We start from the raw sequence: 21,928 nt of genomic DNA, 5'->3' as shown, positions 1-21,928 counted from the left end.
TCTGCACCAATAGGATATCTTCTGACAATAAATGTAACCGGAAGCAACATGTAAAAATGAAGTGCCCTGCGGGAAAATTCTGAAAACTACATCTGTATTCATTTCAAAAACATGTAATGATAACGTGTCACCAAACTTACGATTTTCTATCATATTCTATGCATTTGTATGAAGGCATAACTCCTCTATTCTATCTAAGAAAATACGTTATCGAGTTTACTCGTACGATTGTCTACCCGTACTATGTCATCTCGTCCCATGATAACTCGTACCTTGTCTTATAAATCATGCACTGGAAGACGGGGAGGGTCTTTTTACCACAGAACACCAAAGGGTACCCCAAATATACTACAGAACTTCGAAATATTTATACTTCAGACATTGTTATCCTGTTATTTTTCATTCTATTAAAAATTTGATATTTAATAATTTATTTAAATAATTTTAATTTTTCTATTGACAAATGATTGACTAATTCAGGGTCGACTTAAACTGAATAACCAATAATTTGGATCATACAGAAACTCCCTAGCTATTTAAACAATAACATTCAAAGATAATTTATGTTTGTGACATTTATATTTTAGATACATTTTAATCTTTTTTTTTTGTAATTTTGAATTCATTTTTGTAAATGTTTAGACATGTTAGATGCATTGCAAATATATTTCTTACATTTATTTTGTTCATCAGTTTTTGGTCTTTTTTTTTAATTTTATTTTTAAAGTTGTTGCAATAAATTATCAAATGGTTAATGGGACATTTAATTAAAGTTGTTTTTATTAAAGTGACTATAAATATAAGATATTGGTAATTTGTTAAACTGATATCTATTATTTATACTTTGCTAATGTTTGTACTAGACAGTTTTCTCCATAGAGAATATATAACAATCCTGTGTTAAGGGCTACCAGATACTTTCAAAAAGATATCTGAAGTTGTTGTAGGACTGTAAAATTTGAGTTGACTAATAAATATTATCTGATTATAAGGGTGTCTTTTTAATTGTAAAAGAGTTAAAGTTCGATGACAGTTTTTGGATACTTATATTGTGTGTATATCTTCTCCAATCATTTGACAATATTTCAGATTTTTTTACCAAATTTTGTATGCAGAAAAAAACACATTAAACTGGAACTTTATTTTAAACAAATTGGTACATATAGCATTTATATATAGATTCTATATTTTTGAGTCCAAAATTAATGCTGACACTAGTAAGTTCACTGAAACAATTAAAGTACCAAAATTTCATTAGATAAACCAATTTTGATTGTTCTGTGGTATTCTGTGGTAAAAAGACACTCTGTTGAAAAGGTGTAGTGCTGTTTTTTGTTGACAATTTGCCAGGACACAGCCGCAGTTTTAAGGTGAAAGGCATATGCATGTTAGCACGGTTCCTTATCTGAAAAGGGACATCTTGATCATGTTAAAGTGTAGTCAAAATATTTGTGATTTATCAGTTCTTGCACGTCTTGATATGCTATTTTAATTTTCTGCTGTGACACCTTCCTTTTTACTGACTTGTAAGATATATTTAACTATCTTTTCAACCTGCTTTTTTTGTAAGTACAGGCAACTGAGAATTTGGAATATGATTGGCAAAGCTGGATGACTTCTTTTGAAGCTTGCCCTGACAATCAGCTTTTTCAATGAGCAAAACCAATACTATACTAGCATACAGTAATTTATAAAAGGCCATGACATGACAAAATGTGAAGCATTTAAAAAAACCAACTGCTAATTTTGCAAAATAATAAATGAAAAACAAATTTGGCAGATGCAACAACCAACTACAACCACTAAATTACATACTCCAGATCAGGGACATGTACGTACAGAATGTGGTTGGGTTAAATATGTTATTTGTGGACAATATTTCATAGGAAAATATTTTGCTTTACAGGTAAACAGAGCAAAAGTCATCAATTTTAAAATATAAGAAAATAAACAATTTGAAAAAGCTATACAATGAGAAACTTTTTATTTTGCAGGATTAATTAAGAGTTTGACTGAAGAATTTAAATCCATTGGCAGCTAGTTTAAGACACTAAATATGTATAGATAAGTAAAGAAATGACAAAAGGTAAGTGATTCTATTGTCTTGAATATCTATGAATACACTCAGACCAACCCTGCCGCATGTTATCATGCTTATCCAGGAACCTTATAAGTGGTTGTTGTAGTTAGTATATGTACTTAGATGTAAGTCTTGTTCTGTTTTTTTACATGCTTTGAAGGCTTTGTCCTTTCACTATACTAATTGCTAAACAATTTGTTGCTTTTGTTGTTCCTGGTGTAATTTGATCACTAAAATCACTTCCAAATATTATATAGTAAAGTACAAACAAAATGTACACGAACAAAGATGTGTGGTATACATGTATATCAACAAGAAAGTAACCAATGGCACATATATAGCCTTGATCTTCATTTGTTTTGTATGGGTATTTATTTGGACAATAAGGTTAAATGGATATTGATGTTTTTATTTATAAATGATAGTTTCAAACAGTGTAGCATTTACAGTAACTAGTTCGAGTTGTTTCCCTTTAACTGTTTATTATAAACAAAATAATTGGCTGAAAGTTGTAGTATACAAAATTGATTATGTTTAGTCTATAGACACCATTGACCAGGAAATTATTTAGATTTGAAATTATTATGCTACCAAACGTTCTGGTGGTTTCCTTCTTGTTACATTCATTACTATGATTTTCTTCATAAAAAGCCCTAGGGTTGAATAAGGTATAGAAATATGGTACTTCATGGTATATTCCATTCAAGCAGTAAAACCTATGGGTAAGAGGGGACTTGGGAGTCCATTTACATCTGCAGTATGTATAAATTCACAGACATATCTGTTGTTCTATTAAATGTGTTGTTTACTAAGAGAGCCATGTTCTATGCATGTTCAAGAACCCTTGCAACAACTTTTTAAAGATTTCATAGATGACCTGTTGCATGCAAATTTCTGTCCCTTCATATTCCAGTTACAATTGAAATTCCTACCCTTTTTCCTTGTTGACCCACTTTGCAGAAACTGTCAATCAGATGTGTTATTGTTTTGTTCTCGTCCAGACCTGTCACCATGCATGAAATATTTGCCACTGGAAGTTAGGCTAAAAAAAAATATTAATTATTCTGCAAAGTAATGTAGATGGTTTACAAAGTACTTCCATGAGTTCCCACTAAAATTTCCATACCATATAGAAAGTATTACAACTTTGAAACTGATTTAATCTGACTAATGGTGTTTCATGCAATTTGTTTTTGAGGTTTTAAGCATTTATTTTTTAATAAATCTTAAGGACAGAAAATTCAAATTATGAAGAAAAAAAATCGCTTTTAGCAGTCGGTTTGGTTAGATATTGTCAAAATAAACTCAAAGACAGTGCTGCTGTATTATTGAATTGTAGGTCAAAATTAAACCTCATTTGAAACTGTATTGAGGCCACATTCAATTTGATCCTTAAATGATGAGATTTGTGCATGTACTAAGCTTGCTCAGTCATAAAAATGAAAGATAAGGATTTTTCGGGGGACATTTTGTAATCTGGAAATATGTTTTTAGTATGTTATAAATCAAAATGAGACTTTGAGTCTAATCAATAAACATTAATTCAACAGCTTATGTCCCTTCAACATGTACAAACCCAAACTTCTTTTTTTTATATTAACGTTTAAAACTCTAATCATGCTAATTTTGTAAATGAACATTTTAACACAGTATATGTTTTATGTAATTATGTAACGCTGTTAATATGTAAATGAATACATGATACTCTAACTGTGTAAATGAATACGATAAAACAGTAACTCAGTATCTAAATACTGTAAAATCAAAAACACGACCAATAAATTTATGGAAATCATTGTAAGAAGTACATTAGAGCGGCAGTAATCTAGACAAAATAAGGTTATGACAGCACTTTCAATCTTACAGGCAATCATTTACAAGATTATTGAGGAATTTATTGACCGAAAACTGTTTATTGGAAGAATGCTAAAATGTTATAACAGTGCAAATAACCCTGCTTCTTAAGAAGCTATTAGATTGATCAGAGAGAATATTTGTTGAATCTTGTCTTATTAGAAAATGAATATTGTTTCCTCTGTCCTTTTAAAAGGTCATTGGAAAATAATAGCATTTTTAGTCTTTGGTAATTGACATTTACTCCACGTCATATTGGTATAAAATTACGGCTGGTTAGGATGCTCTGTGCCTTCAAACTGTGAAAATAGTTCCGTGCATTTCAACAATTTGTTATATAAACACTGCAAATGGTTTCTCTTACGTCTGCTTCCTGGTTGAAGTTGTTTGTGAGCAGAAGGTCATTTCCTTGAAAGGCAAAGAGAATAAAAGAAAAAGTTAACTTGTATTTGATATTTTTCAAGACCAATATTTTTTTAAAAACAAATAGTTGAAATATTATCAATTTGTTTTAAGATGAGAAGAAATGTCCTGTGAATCCATTAACCAAACCTTATTGGGTTGATTTGCAGATTTCTTTTTTTTTTCTAACAAAATGGTTTGAAGAGTTAAATCCCTTTGGAGTGTATTTTCCATATTGGAAAGGCTGTCTTGTACTATAAGGGACCTGAGTTTTATCATGAACTTGGATTGTTCAGTTACTATTCTTTGTCCCTTTACTAAAGTTAAGCACTTATCCCAGCCTTACTATATCTTTAGGTAAAGACAAATGACATCAGGTATATATTTATAATGCTCCCTTGCAAACCCAAGATAAACCCAGATGAGTCCAAAAAGATAAAGCAAGGATTTGCGTATTGAGACTCGCTATACAAATCCTTGGATAAAATGATTATCCCCTTAATAGATCATCACCAAACATTTTAATATATAACCGAAACAGAAACAGTGAGTGAACCCTCAACAGGGTAACCTTTCTCCCCCTTTTGCTTCCACCCATTTATTACAGTGTATAACCATGATAAAATCATTTTTTTGCTATAATAATCCAAATTCTGTTACATTCTCCTTATGATTTTAGCATGAATTATATTTTAAGCAGGAAATGTGGTACATTTTTGTACCAGTGTTAATTAAATTTATTATTTAACAATAGTACAATATATTGTCATGGAATTTTATAATCACTTGTTGAATTAACTCTTGAAAATTCACTATTTAAACGCATGTTTTAACAAAATAGATTTCCAAAGAATTTGACTTAATTATTGGATTTTACACGTCCTTGGAGTTTTAGATCGTATAGAACTAGTTTGATAGGCATTAGATATTACTTCAAACTAATTTACATAGTGCAAAGACGTAAGGTTGGCGAGGAAGGTACACTTGTGATTGATTTTCTTGGTCAACCTCAGCATGCTGTAAGTGACAGAAATAAACAAACATCAGCGAGACTTCTCTGATTTGAATACATCTATAGAATCAAGTTTTCATTGTAATTTACAGACAGACAAGTTGACAAAAACTGGTAGCAACATTATAGTTGTCTTACATATGAAATGTATTTTATATTGAAACAAATATAGCATGTCAAAAGAAATGTTTCAAAATGAGTAAATGTAAACAAAAATGTCTCATTTTATAAGATATGGCATTGGCAGATCCAGGGGGGGGGGGGGGGTTCCGGGGGTTGGAACCCCCCGTTTTTTTTGGCCGATCAATGCATTTGAATGGGAGCATATAGTTGGAACCCCCTCCCTTAAATCTGGGTTGGGAACCCCCCTTTTTAAAATGGCTGTATCCACCACTGTATGGGGTGGAGTTATAAGGAAAAGTGATGAGATGGACAAGTTGTTTACTTTATAGTTTGCTTATTATTTTTATTGTAAAATTGAGCCACTGTAAGCTGTTGCTGTTATATGATGTCCTTGATGTGACGCATCCATCTGTCATTATTTGTAAACTATTTGGGCTATGCTCATTGTTGCAGGTCGTTGCATGGTGACCTATAGTTGTTAATTTCCTTGTCATTTGGTCTCTTGTTAAGAATTGTCTCATTGGCAATCATCCCATATCTTCTTTTTTATATATTTGCTGTACTAATTTAACTTATCTTGGTCACAATTATTCCTAGGTTGATATATATTTTCAAAATTGTATCTTCTGATGATGTTGTCTAGCAACAGACAATGAATAGAAAAAACAAAAGCGTTTATCATATTTTCTGCAGTATGGTTTTCTACATGTACACAATATGTAGAAATCACCAGATATTAGTCCTCTTATAGTCAATTTAAAATTGTAAAAGTTGACCCTGGCATCATATAAAAGTTCCTGCAAATAGCAATTTCCAGTAAAAAAAGCATAGCTAATTGATCTGATCTATTGTGAATGCTACTTTGATATAGTTTTATTCTTAAATTTACGGCTGATGACCCACCCCTCTTTCAATATGTTTACCACTTTTGACTATAATTTGAGATAGTACATTAGCCAGAGATTTACTATCTTACATGTCTTACATATAACTTTTATGATTACGAAGGTGTTTTTTTTCAAAGTCTATTTAATATATAGAATGATGTAGCTATCCGATTGAGAACATATATGACATGGTTTACATGACTTTTTCTGATATTGAATCAATGTAACTAGTACTCATTGGATACATATAATCTGCTTTGAGACTTGAGTTTGAATTGACTACATTGACATACTTTGGTAATAGGAAACATTAAGAATTAGTTAAGTATGATTATCTTGATATCATGCTTAACCATTGTAACATTGTATTTTTATTGACTTGATGATCTTATGATCTTATTAGAATCGTGATTATGTAGACCTCTACCGATTTTCTTTCTGTTTTGATAATTTGTCTGTAGTTAATTTCTTGGAAAGATGAGTTTACACACTGTCGGTCGGGTGAATAGTTAGTTTATGTGTTTATTTGTCCTCAACATTAAATGCGTTTTTTACTTTGATCTTCTGGATCTAAGGATATTACAGCAGATAAAGGTCTTTATCAAGATTGAATTCTGAGTCCTGTATTATGCTGTTTTCTTGAAGATTACTTATATGAAAGGTCTATGACCGGCTCTTAGGAGTTTACTAATGCATTTAAGAATTCATTTATTCTGGTCCAGTTACTATTGACAGAAATTAATACTCATGAATATTCAATTAGACATTACCTATATTGGTTCTAGTTCTCATTAAGCATTCTGTTCTTATCAGAACTTTCGTTGTGGAGTGTTTTCCCTACTATTTTTTGTCATTATTGGAATAATCCATCTCCTCTACTGTATTCAAAATGAAGAAAATATAAATTATAAATTATAAAATGTAGTTCCCATGTCAGCAGATTTTTTTCTTTACTTTTTAAATTCATACAGTAATTGAGGTAATTGCCATTCAGTTGTGTAGTCAAACTTTATTTACCACTTGAACCTTAAGAAGGCAGGATTTTATCCTGGTATTTAGTTTTTATACGACCGCAAAATTTGAAAAATTTTTCGTCGTATATTGCTATCACGTTGGCGTCGTCGTCTGCGTCGTCGTCGTCGTCGTCGTCGTCCGAATACTTTTAGTTTTCGCACTCTAACTTTAGTAAAAGTGAATGGAAATCTATGAAATTTTAACACAAGGTTTATGACCACAAAAGGAAGGTTGGTATTGATTTTGGGAGTTTTGGTCCCAACATTTTAGGAATTAGGGGCCAAAAAGGGCCCAAATAAGCATTTTCTTGGTTTTCGCACTATAACTTTAGTTTAAGTTAATAGAAATCTATGAAATTTTGACACAAGGTTTATGACCACAAAAGAACGGTTGGGATTGATTTTGGGAGTTTTGGTTTCAACAGTTTAGGAATTAGGGGCCAAAAAAGGGCCCAAATAAGCATTATTCTTGGTTTTCGCACAATAACTTTAGTTTAAGTAAATAGAAATCTATGAAATTTAAACACAAGGTTTATGACCATAAAAGGAAGGTTGGTATTGATTTTGGGAGTTTTGGTCCCAACAGAATAAGGGGCCCAAAGGGTCCAAAATTAAACTTTGTTTGATTTCATCAAAATTGAATAATTGGGGTTCTTTGATATGCCGAATCTAACTGTCATGACTGTGTATGTAGATTCTTAACTTTTGGTCCCGTTTTCAAATTGGTCTACATTAAGGTCCAAAGGGTCCAAAATTAAACTTAGTTTGATTTTGACAAAAAATGAATCAGTTAGGTTCTTTGATATGCTGAATATAAAAATGTACTTAGATTCTTGATTATTGGCCCAGTTTTCAAGTTGGTCCAAATCGGGGTCCAAAATTAAACTTTGTTTGATTTCATCAAAAATTGAATAAATGGGGTTCTTTGATATACCAAATCTAACTGTGTATGTAGATTCTTCATTTTTGGTCCTGTTTTCAAATTGGTCTACACTAAAGTCCAAAGGGTCCAAAATTAAACTTAGTCTGATTTTAACAAAAATTGAAATCTTGGGGTTCTTTGATATGCTGAATCCAAAAATGTACTTAGATTTTTTATTATGGGCCCAGTTTTCAAGTTGGTCCAAATCAGGATCTAAAATTATTATATTAAGTATTGTGCAATAGCAAGTCTTTTCAATTGCACAGTATTGCGCAATGGCAAGAAATATCTAATTGCACAATATTGTGAAATAGCAAATTTTTTTTTAATTAGAGTTATCTTTCTTTGTCCAGAATAGTAAGCAAGAAATATCTAATTGCAAAATATTGTGCAATAGCAAGATTTTTTTTTAATTGGAGTTATCTTTCTTTGTCCAGAATCAACTTAAATCTTTGTTATATACAATATACAATGTATATTCACTTTTTACTACCAACTGATAAATTAAAATAATCTTTACCATTCAGTGATAACAAGCAGTTTTTTTACATCTTAATATTTTATGATGTATTTAAATGAGTAGTTATTGTTGCAAACTCCATTAGAAATTTTAATTGAGATTAGTTTTGGAATAAGGGAAAGGGGGATGTGATTAAAAAAATTGGGTTCAATTTTTCTCATTTGAAATTTCATAAATAAAAAAGAAAATTTCTTCAAACATTTTTATTATACCCCCGCTTTAAAAAAGGGGGGGTATACTGTTTTACCTCTGTCTGTCAGTCCGTCAGTCCGTCCGTCAGTCCGTCCATCAGTCCGTCCATCAGTCCGTCCGTCCATCAGTCCGTCAGTCAGTCCGTCCCATGAAACTTTCGTCACATTTTTCTCAGGAACTACACATCCACCCTTTCTTTAATTTGGTATCAACATTTATATATGTTAGCCATACCGTGTGATGCGTTTTCAGATTCATCACTTGACAACTTCCTGTTTACCGAACACTTGTATGATTTTACACATGATAGCCAAGTTGAAAATTTTCGTCACATTTTTCTCAGCAACTACAATACAAGGATTTCTGAAATTTGGTTTCAGGATTTATATAAGTCAGCTATACCGTGTGATGCGTTTTCAGATTCATCACTTGACAACTTCCTGTTTACCGAACACTTGCATATTTTTACACTATTAATATTATCCACTTGCGGCGGGGGTATCATCAGTGAGCAGTAGCTCGCAGTTTCACTTGTTTTGAGAGGATTAATATTCAACAGCATAGTGAATTGCTCTAAGAGAAAACAAAAATTTTAAGTTCATTAGAACACATTCATTCTGTGTCAGAAACCTATGCTGTGTCAACTATTTAATCACAATCCAAATTTAGAGCTGAATCCAGCTTGAATGTTGTGTCCATACTTGCCCCAACCGTTCAGGGTTCAACCTCTGCGGTCGTATAAAGCTATGCCCTGCGGAGCATCTGGTTGTAACATGTACCAGGTATTTGAAAGAAAAAAAAACAATACCAGTAGTTCATTCTTCATGTAGTCATGTTTCATTGAATGGGAAATGTATTATGATGCCACTAATTTGGTCCCGCTGAATTTGATTTTTTTTTTATTAAGAATCTGCCAAACTACATTAAACCGATGTTCATTAGACCAAATGATGTTGTCAATCATCAGATTTTATATTTTGAATTTTGCCTTCATTTAATAAGCAACTGCTGGACTTCAAATGTTTTGCATTTTGTGCAAAAGTGTAAAAATGTCCAAAAGTAGCCTTTCAGATATTGTCTGAATTTAGATATTCTACTTGGTGGGTTTTAATTATCTTCACTGGCTCATGTTTAGTCCTTCCACTGTTGATATTTAGATATGAGCCATAAATAATTTTGCTACCAGACTGTATTTTATGAAGATTTAAATGTGTTTGAAACATCTTTTTGTGTAAGGTCTTGCTTGGCTCAGAAACCAATTTTTGGTCAAATATGTCAATTTTAACTGTATTTTTGACTTAGTTGTTATGTCATAGCTACATCGCAAGCAAATGACCTTCTGCACTAAAGTGTCAACATTACATCAGTACTTTCGTTTATCAATACAATTAACATCAGCCTGCTCATTTATCAATAAAATTTACATTAGCCTGTTAATTTTTCAATAAAATTAACATAATTTTGAAAGGCTTGAATAATTTTACAACTTTATGCAATTTCAAGGACAAAAAAATTACTCTTAACTACTAGTATATCATGCTTATATTAACACATGACTGACTATTGTAATCCTACTTAATCAAAATTAGGAGCCTGGATGATTGTTAATTTTCCTGCTATTAAAAGGCCATTGTTCACTCAGGGCAATCCGACTTCCTCATGCACCATGGAAACTTGGCTGCAGCGATATAGCCAACATTGCTGAAAGTGATGTTAATCACCAACAATCAATCAATCAAACATCAGTATTAAGCCACCCATTGATATTGATATGCATACTAAGACAACAAATATCAATATTGAAAAAAACAAACAATAAGTATACCAAGCTTGACACTTAAAACCCTATTCTTCTTTGTTTAAACCGAAAAAATGTGTTGAAACTTTTTATATGATTACACAATTTTGAGAACTTGACATTACATTCCCATAATTCAGGTTGATAAAATTTTGTGTTTCTAGAATAAAGTTAATTAAATCTTCACAGAAGTTGTGAGCAAAATACACAAATTGAACGATCTTGAAGAGTTGGTTTTGATTTGAGTTAAACAAATTATTGTAAGGACTAGGAGCTATTTGTCTTTCATCAAGTATTGAAGCAAACATTGAGTCACATGATCTTGAACTTCTCCAACATTAATGGCAAGTGGAGTTGAGAGAATATTTTGCATAATTTATATAACACAATGCTATCGTAAACATCTTAGCGTTATTTAACTTTCTCTACACAGGACTGGAAAGTGGGTAATTTTTTATCCGGTTTTATTTTTTGCTTTTAGAATGAAGATAATAACACCTGTCTGAACTTTTTTTTTAATGTTTCATTTTATTATATAAAAATGTTTTTCTGTTACAAATCATGATGTATTGTTCTATGTGTACATGTTATGCTGCCCATCAAGGGCCCTTTGATTGGAATAATAAAATATTCTTATTCTTATTCTTATTCTTATCTTGATTAAGACAAATTAAAGAATACAACTCTTCATATATATATTTTTTGAAGTGAGGTTTTTTAATGCAAATATAAAATGCAACTTAGAAATTATCACAATATTAAGAACTCACATTCTGATATCTGAAACCTTTATCTGCATTAAACTTATCTTGAAATCACAGTAACTAATCTTGTTATTTGTCAGTCATGTCAAAATATTTGTTTTCAGAGGCGGATTTAGGGGGGGGGGGGAGGGGCCAGGGGGCCCGGGCCCCCCCTTTTTGGAAAAAATTTGGTTGCTTATATAGGGAATCACTGAAGCGTGACTGGAGCGGGTCCCCTCTTAGGTCAGTCAGTGGGGCCCCCACTTATGAAAATTGCTGTATCCGCCACTGGTTTTGATTGCTGATGTTAGACATCTTGCAGCCAAAGACCAAAAGTCAAAGATATAAACAACTAGTGGTCCCTTAATGTATGGCCATCAGCTATGAGCAAAACCCAACTCGTAAAATAAGCTATATAATGAGCCAGGATTTAAAAGATAAAACAAATTGCCTGTTTAAACTTAAACCATTTAAAAAAAAAACAACTATAGCAGACAGCAATCAATGACTAGATGTGTTGCTCCCAGTTTGGACCATGCACATGAAAATTGTGGTATAGTTAAACAAACCTAAGTCAGGAGCCTGTTCTTTAGTAGTTGTCGTTGGTATGGTTCATAGGTGTTTCTTGTTTCTCAAATTGGTTTGGTCGAGGGATTTTTCATAGGACCAAATTTCCAGTAAAATGATATTAACAGTACTGATTATATTTTGTAGTACAGAAAGAAAGATGTGAGGTCCAATTATTGACATTGGAACCTTTTTGCATGACCTTCATAGTTCATACTATTACTATATATAACTATTGTGTCTACAAGCGCTAACAAATAAACAGATTGCATGATATTGGTGACCCAATTTTTTTACGACCGCAGAAATTTTAATTTTTCATCGTATATTGCTATCACGTTGGCGTTGTCGTCTGCGTCGTCGTCGTTGTCCGAATACTTTTAGTTTACGCACTGTAACTTTAGTAAAAGTGAAAAGAAATCTATAAAATTTTAACACAAGGTTTATGACCACATTAGGAAGGTTGGGATTGATTTTGGGAGTTTTGATCCCAACATTTTAGGAATTAGGGGCCAAAAAGGGCCCAAATAAGCATTTTCTTGGTTTTCGCACAATAACTTAAGTTTAAGTAAATAGAAATCTATGAAATTTTGACACAAGGTTTATGACCACAAAAGGAAGGTTGGGATTGATTTTGGGAGTTTTGGTTCTAACAGTTTAGGAATTAGGGGCCAAAAAAGGGCCCAAATAAGCATTATTCTTGGTTTTCGCACAATAACTTTAGTTTAAGTAAATAGAAATCAATGAAATTTAAACACAAGGTTTATGACCACAAAAGGAAGGTTCGTATTGATTTTGGGAGTTGAGGTCTGAACAGTTTAGGAATAAGGGCCAAAAAGGGGCCCAAGTAAGCATTATTCTTGGTTTTCGCACCATAACTTTAGTTTAAGTAAATAGAAATCTATGAAATTTAAACAAAAGGTTTATGACCACTAAAGGAAGGTTGGGTTTGATTTTGGGAGTTTTGGTCCCAACAGTTTAGGAATAAGGGGCCCAAAGGGTCCAAAATTGAACTTAGTTTGATTTCATCAAAAATTGAATAATTGGGGTTCTTTGATATGCCGAATCTAACTGTGTATGTAGATTCTTAATTTTTGGTCCCGTTTTCAAATTGGTCTACATTAAGGTCCAAAGGGTCCAAAATTAAACTTAGTTTGATTTTGACAAAATTTGAATCCTTGGGGTTCTTTGATATACTGAATCTAAAATGTACTTAGATTTTTGATTATTGGCCCAGTTTTCAAGTTGGTCCAAATCGGATCCAAATTAAACTTTGTTTGATTTCATCAAAAATTGAATAATTGGGGTTCTTTGATATGCCAAATCTTACTGTGTATGTAGATTCTTAATTTTTAGTCCCGTTTTCAAATTGGTCTACATTAAAGTCCAAAGGGTCCAAAATTAAACTAAGTTTGATTTTAACAAAAATTGAATTCTTGAGCTTTTTTGATATGCTGAATCTAAACATGTACTTAGATTTTTGATTATGGGCCCAGTTTTCAAGTTGGTTCAAATCAGGATCCAAAATTATTATATTAAGTATTGTGCAATAGCAAGAAATTTTCAGTTGCACAGTATTCAGCAATAGCAAGAAATCTTCAATTGCACAGTATTGTGCAATAGCAAGAAATTTTCAATTGCACAGTATTGCGCAATAGCAAGAAATCTTCAATTGCGCAGTATTGTGCAATAGCAAATATTTTCAATTGCACAGTATTGCGCAATAGCAAGAAATATCTAATTGCACAATATTGTGCAATAGCAAGAAATTTTCAATTGATTGGAGTTATCTTTCTTTGTCCAGAATAGTAGTTGAATCAACTTAAATCATTGTTTTATACAATATACAATGTATATTCACTTTTACTACCAACTGATAAATTAAAACAATCTTTACCATTCAGTGATAACAAGCACCTTTTGTTACATTTTAATATTTTATGATGTATTTAAATGAGTAGTTATTGTTGCAAACTCCATTAGAAATTTGAATTGAGATCAGTTTTGGAAAAAGGGAAAGGGGGATGTGAAAAAAAAAATGGGGGGGGGGTTAAATTTTTCTCATTTCAGATTTCATAAATAAAAAGAAAATTTCTTCAAACATATTTTTGAGAGGATTAATATTCAACAGCATAGTGAATTGCTCAAAGGAACAAAAAGTATTTTAAGTTCATTAGACCACATTCATTCTGTGTCAGAAACCTATGCTGTGTCAACTATTGAATCACAATCCAAATTTAGAGCTGAATCCAGCTTGAATGTTGTGTCCATACTTGCCCCAACCGTTCAGGGTTTAACCTCTGCGGTCGTACAAAGCTGCGCCCTGTGGAGCATCTGGTTTACTTTTCTTATCTGAAAGCATATGCGAGCTATCTTCACATATTTTATCTTTTAATTTTATATTGTAGTTTTCTTTTTGTCACACAAAATTGGGTTTTCCATGCATAATCTTTATAAAATCTGACAATTTTGCTTCACCTGCGGCATGGTGACCCATACTTTTTTTTTATTTTTGAAAAACTACTGGATTTTAATTTAGACCCCCTATCTACCTTTATACATGTATCCTTGCCTTTTTTCTAAAAAGGACCAGTTTAGTCCTTTAAAAAGATATCATGCAGATGATGAACTGGTTGCATATTTCTTCAATCAAAGCCGATGTATAAAATATCTATCATAAATCACACAGGACATGGCCATAGTTCTTTTAAAAAGTTGACAAGATTGTCTAATATACATGTTCAACTTTTTTTTTGAAAAAAATGGTTCAAATTATTAAAAAAATTATGTCATTGAACAAATTTATGAAAAAGATATTGATCTATGTGTCTGGCTTTTTCTTTCAAGTTAAAATATATTAACAAGGTAGTTGACCGTTAGAATACCAATGAATTGGAAATGAAATTAATAACTTTTTTTCAAACTTGAATTAATTGTACTATGTGTTAATCATTAATAAGTTGATACTGTCCTACCATGACAGACAATAAATTTGTGTATATAATAACGGAATTAAGATTAGAAGAAGAAAAATATACTGCAAGATGAAATGCTCACAATTTACCTTATTAATCCAGCGATCTTTACAAAAATTATAGACGACCTAGTTAAATATCGTAAGACTTGAAGCAAATGAACTAATTGACCTAATAACATAAAGTCCGCATGATCTTATTAATTTTCAAATAAAGATGTTTTGTTAGTCAAAGAAACCTTTCAGAGAAATCTGTTCAACTTCCTTACATTGTCATCTGTCTAAATGATGCTTGTGTTACAAACATGGGGATATTGATTTTTTTTTCATCACTGAAAGCTAGAAACCTATGAAGTATAGTTACACAGGGCAAATTACTAGTTAACATCATAACTGCGGTTATTACTCTATCATTCTAACGATCATGATGTCACAGTGGGTCCTAATGTCAAGGTCTTTACCATAGTATAAGACAAACCAATTTTCTACGACAATGTTTAGATCGGTTAATGACAGGCTCTAACTGAGGCAATTGTGAGTATCTTTTATTTTATATCTTAAGAAAAATATTAAGCTTGCAATAACAATTGCATTTTTTATTAGACTGTTGAATTATTAATACTATATTTTTTTATCCATTCACGACATGGTATAGTGACTGTAAATAAAACTTATCCTAAGGTAGTAATACTATGATCTACTATGCCACAATTTGATTATTTTAACCTACAGGTTGATAGATATTGTCAAATTATTTCACAATATGATCACTGTGACCTACATTTCTGTAGGCACATGTATTACAGAAGATGGTCACAATGAACTATATACATTGCTTGTTAGAAAGGCTGCGTTGAAAATTAAGGTCTTCACCATAACATACATCACCTTCAATCTTCAAGTCAATTGGACCAGTGACAATAGAGAAGAAAATAGACCTTATAGGTATAAGTGATTTGGTGACCCTTGGACTAGATGTTGTGTCATGTGGTTCAACATTCAGTTTTGATGTGTACCATCTTCGACTTACCTGTGTAAGTTTTGACATTAACATTTTACTGAAACATAAGTGATGTCCTTGGCCAAGCAGGCAGGTGTACTTGTGCTCTCAGCAGCACTATGTGTTCAAACATGATAATGAATCCAAAACCAGGGGGTCTGTAATACATGACTGTCACTTTTTTTTGGTTTGGGGGATGCATTTTTTTTTGGGGGGGAGGGGTGCATTTAGTTTTAACACATTTTTATTTATTTATTTTGGGTTGGGGTTGGGGCTGTTATAGTCGGCTACAAATTTCAGTCTTTTTTTGTTGTTGGTGGGTTGTTCTTTTATGTTTTTCTTTTTTAGTATGTTGCTATCTAGCACATATCTATCACTTGTTTGGGGTGTGTGTGTTATAGTCTGTAACATAGAATGTTATAGTCTGTAGCACATTTCAATCCCTTTTTTATACGACCCCAAAAATTAAAAAAACTTTTGGTCGTATATTGGTATGACGTTGGCGTCGTCATCTTGCGAAGACATTTGGTTTTCGCACCATAACTTTAGTATAAGTAAATAGAAATCTATGAAATTTAAACACAAGGTTTATGATCATAAAAGGAAGGTTGGGATTGATTTTGGGAGTTTTGGTCCCAACAGTTTAGGAATTAGGGGCCAAAAGGGTCCAAAATTAAACTTTGTTTGATTTCATCAAAAAATGAATTATTGAAGTTCTTTGATATGCCAAATCTAACTGTGTATTTAGATTCTTAATTTTTGGTCCCGTTTTCAAATTGGTCTACATTAAGGTCCAAAGGGTCCAAAATTAAACTTAGTTTGATTTTAACAAAAATTGAATTCTTGAGGTTCTTTGATATGCTGAATCTAAACATGTACTTAGATTTTTGATTATGGGCCCAGTTTTCAAGTTGGTCCAAATCGGGATCCAAAATTAAACTTTGTTTGATTTCAACAAAAAATTGAATATATGGGGTTCTTCAATACGCTGAATCTAACCATGTATTTAGATTTTTAATATTTGGGCCTGGTTATCAAATTGTCCACATAAAGGTCTAAAGAGTCTAAAATTGAACACTATTTGATTTCATCAAAAATTGAATTCTTGGGGTTCTATGATATGCTGAATCTAACCATGTATTTAGATTTTGGATATTGGACCATAATAGGTAAATGTACAATTTAAAATTTTTAAGTTTTTAAGTTTAAGTTCTTAGACCACATTCATTCTGTGTCAGAAACCTATGTTGTTTCAACTATCAGTGATATTGTTTGCCTTAAATTAGTGGAGAATAAAGGCTTTTTCCCCTGGAGAAGAATCCCAATTTGAAAAAAAATGGCTTAAAATTATTCCCAAAAAGACAACTTTTTTTCCCAAACAGTGCAGTCTCAGTAGTAATTGTGCATGAATACAAACTAAAAAAACACTCATTTAAACATTTTTCATGCCTTAAATGTCTATATGTGCACATTTGAGGGTCTATTGTTGTATCATCACTGACAAAATGGTGTCTTATTTTAAAGCAGGGTTTGACTCTTGAAAATGGGTCTGTAAATTGAAGTTTCAGTCAAATTCATGGTTTATTTCAAATTTCCCAATTTGATGAAAATGGGACGCATATTTTCCCAATAAAAAAGGGTAGAGTTAGTTTCGAAAAAAGCCAACAATATCACTGACTATTTAATCACAATCCAAGTTCAGAGCTGTATCAAGCTTAAATGTTGTGTCCATACTTGCCCCAACTGTTCAGGGTTTGACCTCTGCGGTCGTATAAAGCTGCGCCCTGCAGAGCATCTGGTTTTTTGGTTGGGGGACTGATACGGTCTGTTACACATTTCTTTAATTCACTTTTTTGGGGAAGAAGGGGATTGGGGAGCTCTTACTGTCTAACACATTTCTATCAATTTTTTTTGCAAGTGTTGGATGGGCTGTTATAGTCTACACAATTATTTTCTCTTTTTTGGGGGATGCTGTCATAGTCTGTAACACATTTCTGTCACCTTTTTTCACCAAGTCTAAGCTTCTTGATATATGGTCATACATTAGGGAGCTACCATTTGATTTTTATGGGGGGGGCTAGGATGAAAAATTTTGTCCTGCATTTTTTTTTAGTTGTAATCTCTGTCCTGCCTTTTTATTTTTCACTCTATTCGGTCTTGCCTTTTTTTTTATTAGTTTATCCTGACTTTTTTTACCTAAATTGTCATCCTGCCTTTTGTTTTGCAAAGTGTCTCATCCTGCCTTTTTTTTTTACTCAAAACTCCTGTCCTGCCTATTTTTTTCAAATTTCATCCTAGCCACCCCATAAAAATCAAATGGTAGCTCCCTTAATTCCTTGTGACATGTGCATGCAGACCCTATAAAGATCTGCTTCCTGGTTGCTACGATTAACAGATTAGCATCAGTTTCAAATGTTATGGCATATAATGCACTTACATTAAGTTTGTGTCACATATTTTATTGAGAATGTTCAATCTGGGTTGACATGGTATAATCAGTGATTAAAATAGCTAAAATTAAATCTGATTTGTTAGGTTGCTTATTGGTATAAGGAATTTAATTTAAATAGATCTGATGCATGAGCTCTTTGTTCACATTTTAAAAAATATTCTAGTACACACAAAAATTCTAGTACATTCATTATCTAACTTCTTGATTTTTATTCATCCTTCACCATTTTAAAGTTGATTAACCGAAAGGATGTTAAATGTATATCTGTCAGGCATTATGAAAAATTATATTATTTATCTTTACATGTAATTGTGTAAAAATAGTTTGATTTCCATTTGTGAAAGTGTGCAAGAATTGAGTTACGATGAATTGAACAATAAGTTGTAACAATTCTATTGAATTGCATTCATTGCTGAAGGATCGCGGTTTAATAATTTCATTTGGTTTTGAAACAGATTTTATCGATATTACTGAATGATAGAATGAAACCAAAACAGTAACTTAATAAAGATGTGACAGGTTGCCGTGACAATTGTCAACATGTTTTTTTTTTTATAAGTCATAACGTTGTCATGCAAATCATCGGTAACAAAGAATTACCCTGCATCACATGAGGAAGTTCCTGATAGGAAGTCAGATCTTTGCCATGTGACTGTGTTACGATTATAGTAACTTGCGGTTTTCTGATCTTACGTGATAGCAATGTTAAGCATCTCAGAAATGTACGAGGCTGAAGAGTTACGGGATGCCAGTAATGACGGAATCAACAAAGTTGGCTCTGACGCCATGATAAACATTGCTCTATAACAGATGGTATAATTAGTTTATTCTAAAGTGATTATGTATCATACTCAATTGTTCTGTTATGACAACATCGTTACCAGTTTTACTGAAAAAGTATTGATAGATTGCCAATATCAAAGTGTAGCTACTTGATCTATGTCAAATCAATGTGTTTTCTCATGTTGAAAATATCTTCAGCTGCCTTTTATTTTTAGGATGTATGGGAATAAACATCAATAATTGATAATTGCTGAAGAATTATTTATGATGGTCTAATTAAAGCATATATGTCTGTTAGTCAAGTATAGAAAAGACAGACACATTATCTTATTGGGGCCTTTTATAGCTCACTATGCGGTATGGGCTTTGCTCATTGTTGAAGGCCGTACGGTGACCTATAGTTGTTAATGTCTGTGTCATTTTGGTCTTTTGTGGATAGTTGTCTCATTGGCAATCATACCACATCTTCTTTTTTATAGAGTCATTGTTATTGTAATTAATTACTTGGGACTTCTAAACAACAATTTGGTATTTTTAATTTTTAAAAGTTCTTTTGGGGATTTCACAGTCTGAATTTTTTTAAATGAAATAAAAATGGGTCTGTTGCACATGAGGCAAACATCCAATGAATGCAATGGCTTGTATTATAACTAATGATTTCAAAGAAAATAAGTTTTTTTTGCTGTTATTCATTTTATCAGTTTCAACAATGAACAGATGTTGTCCACAGTGGCTGATCAAAGGGGGGTTTCTGGAGATCAATGCTTTTGAATGGAGAGTTATGGTTTGAACCTCTTTGTCAGGGGGTTGGAAACACCACCCTCCCCTTTTGTCGGTTGCTGTAAAGAGAAAGTTTTGAAAATTAAGGTCATCTCTTCAAAAGTTAAAAGATGTCAGCATGATTTGGTATACTAGTATGTACTATTTGTATTACAGATGACCATGTAAATTTTCTATTTGTGGAACTGCCCTTTATTCCTCATTTCAGGCCATTCATTAGTAGGCGGTACCCGGTACTTTTACCCTCCTATGCTATTGACAAGTACCGCCTAAATGTAGGAATTTTTATATAAGATAATCGTGGAATAAATTGAAAAGTACCACCTAGAAATGTGGAAAGTACCAGTCAACATGAAAGATAATGAAACCCCTGTCATTTATGCCAACAAAAATGCACCAAATGCAACTTATTTAAGCATCATATATTTAAGCAACATCACACTATGGTTTTGAATTTAAATATGTTATATTGTATAACTAATGACAAAATGGAGGTCAAGTTTGAAAATAGCACTTTATATTGTTTCTGTGGAATACAAACTTTACAAGGTTTTTTTTTAATTTTTGAAATTGTCCATTCTCCTCTGGGGGGAAGGAATATTTGTTGGCAAATTAAAATGGCATAATGGACTTTTTTTATATACATGTATAAGTGAAAGGAGAGAATTGTTTAAAAAAAGGTGAAGTTTAAATATGAAGTTTTATATAGAATATCAACAAAGTTACATAGACTTTTAAAGCATTGCATGCTTAGACTTATGATTACCCAAATTTCAAATTAGGGGTGAAGTTTTTGTTAGGTAGCAGGAAACGACAGCAAATTGATAAACTCATTAACACAAAGAATTATAGTGCAACAGCTTCTTTGAATGTGTGAAATGATATCACACAATTTGTATAGATCACTGTTCACACACATAGACTGAATTTATCAAAATAACTGAATTAATTATAGGAGTTATTTCCCCTTGCACACAAAATAGTAAACATACAACTGGTATCATAGCTGGGCTTCCAAAATGTCGTATATGACTTTTTTGGCTAAAACTTTTTTATGACAAAACTTGTCATGGCAAGAGGAAATCTTTGATATTTCAAGATAGCATACAGTTAGACCAATCAAAATGGTTGAAATAAGACATGTTACAAAATTGCCAATCTCAGCTGTTAGTAAAATTTGCTTCCAAAATGTTGTATGTTAACTTGAAATTTGTTGTATAATGGCTTAGGGAATCAAATACTTGTTCATTTCTTTATTTTATGTGAAAATAAATAAAGTTTTTTTATTCTAGGGATTTCTAAGTTTTTGTTTCACTGTACAAAAAAGTTCAAGTTCACAAACGACATTTTTGTAACATGCATTTCGACCGAATTTTCAAAGCCTGTTTGTGAGATTTCTTTGTTTGAAAAATTTGTAATTTACAACATTTTGGAAGCCCAGCGACGGTATCATTCAAATGACTTTAAAACTTTTAAATTTCCTATTTTGTATGATTTTTCAGTGTTGACTTGATCTTCTCAAATAAATAAAACTTACCATATAAATTAACATATTGTATCCTATTTACAAACTATTTATGTTTGAGTGCATATAAAGATGTTAATGTCATTGTTAAAAATCCGGTTTCAAATATTTACTTTACACCCACCTAAATAAACATCAAAGAATATTAGATATAAGTAAAAAGTAGTCTTAGTTTTTATACCACCACTGGGAACTAGTAGGCGGGTTTATCAGATTGGCTTTGTCCTTTGTAAATCCAATTTCTTATAGCGATTGAAACATAGTAGAATAAAATTGTACCAGGTTTCGTAGGTGACATTTG

General features: G+C 32.0%; 1 protein-coding gene across 1 annotated transcript in view; it reads left to right on the top strand.

Moving 5' to 3' along the window:
- The first annotated feature begins 54 nt into the window (after window positions 1-54).
- The window catches only part of LOC143079636 (uncharacterized), a 66,010-nt gene continuing 44,136 nt past the window's right edge, over window positions 55-21,928 (top strand). Inside the window, exons 1-2 of the mRNA XM_076255076.1 lie at window positions 55-113; window positions 1,995-2,086. Coding sequence (XP_076111191.1) covers window positions 2,077-2,086 — 10 coding nt within the window. The 5' untranslated portion in view covers window positions 55-113; window positions 1,995-2,076. The remainder of the gene's footprint in view (window positions 114-1,994; window positions 2,087-21,928) is intronic.

The sequence above is a fragment of the Mytilus galloprovincialis genome, chromosome 6 (assembly GCF_965363235.1).
Source record: "Mytilus galloprovincialis chromosome 6, xbMytGall1.hap1.1, whole genome shotgun sequence".
NCBI lineage: Eukaryota > Metazoa > Mollusca > Bivalvia > Mytilida > Mytilidae > Mytilus > Mytilus galloprovincialis.
Note: the sequence above shows the minus strand (reverse complement) of the source record. Positions and strands in the feature narration are given on the sequence as shown.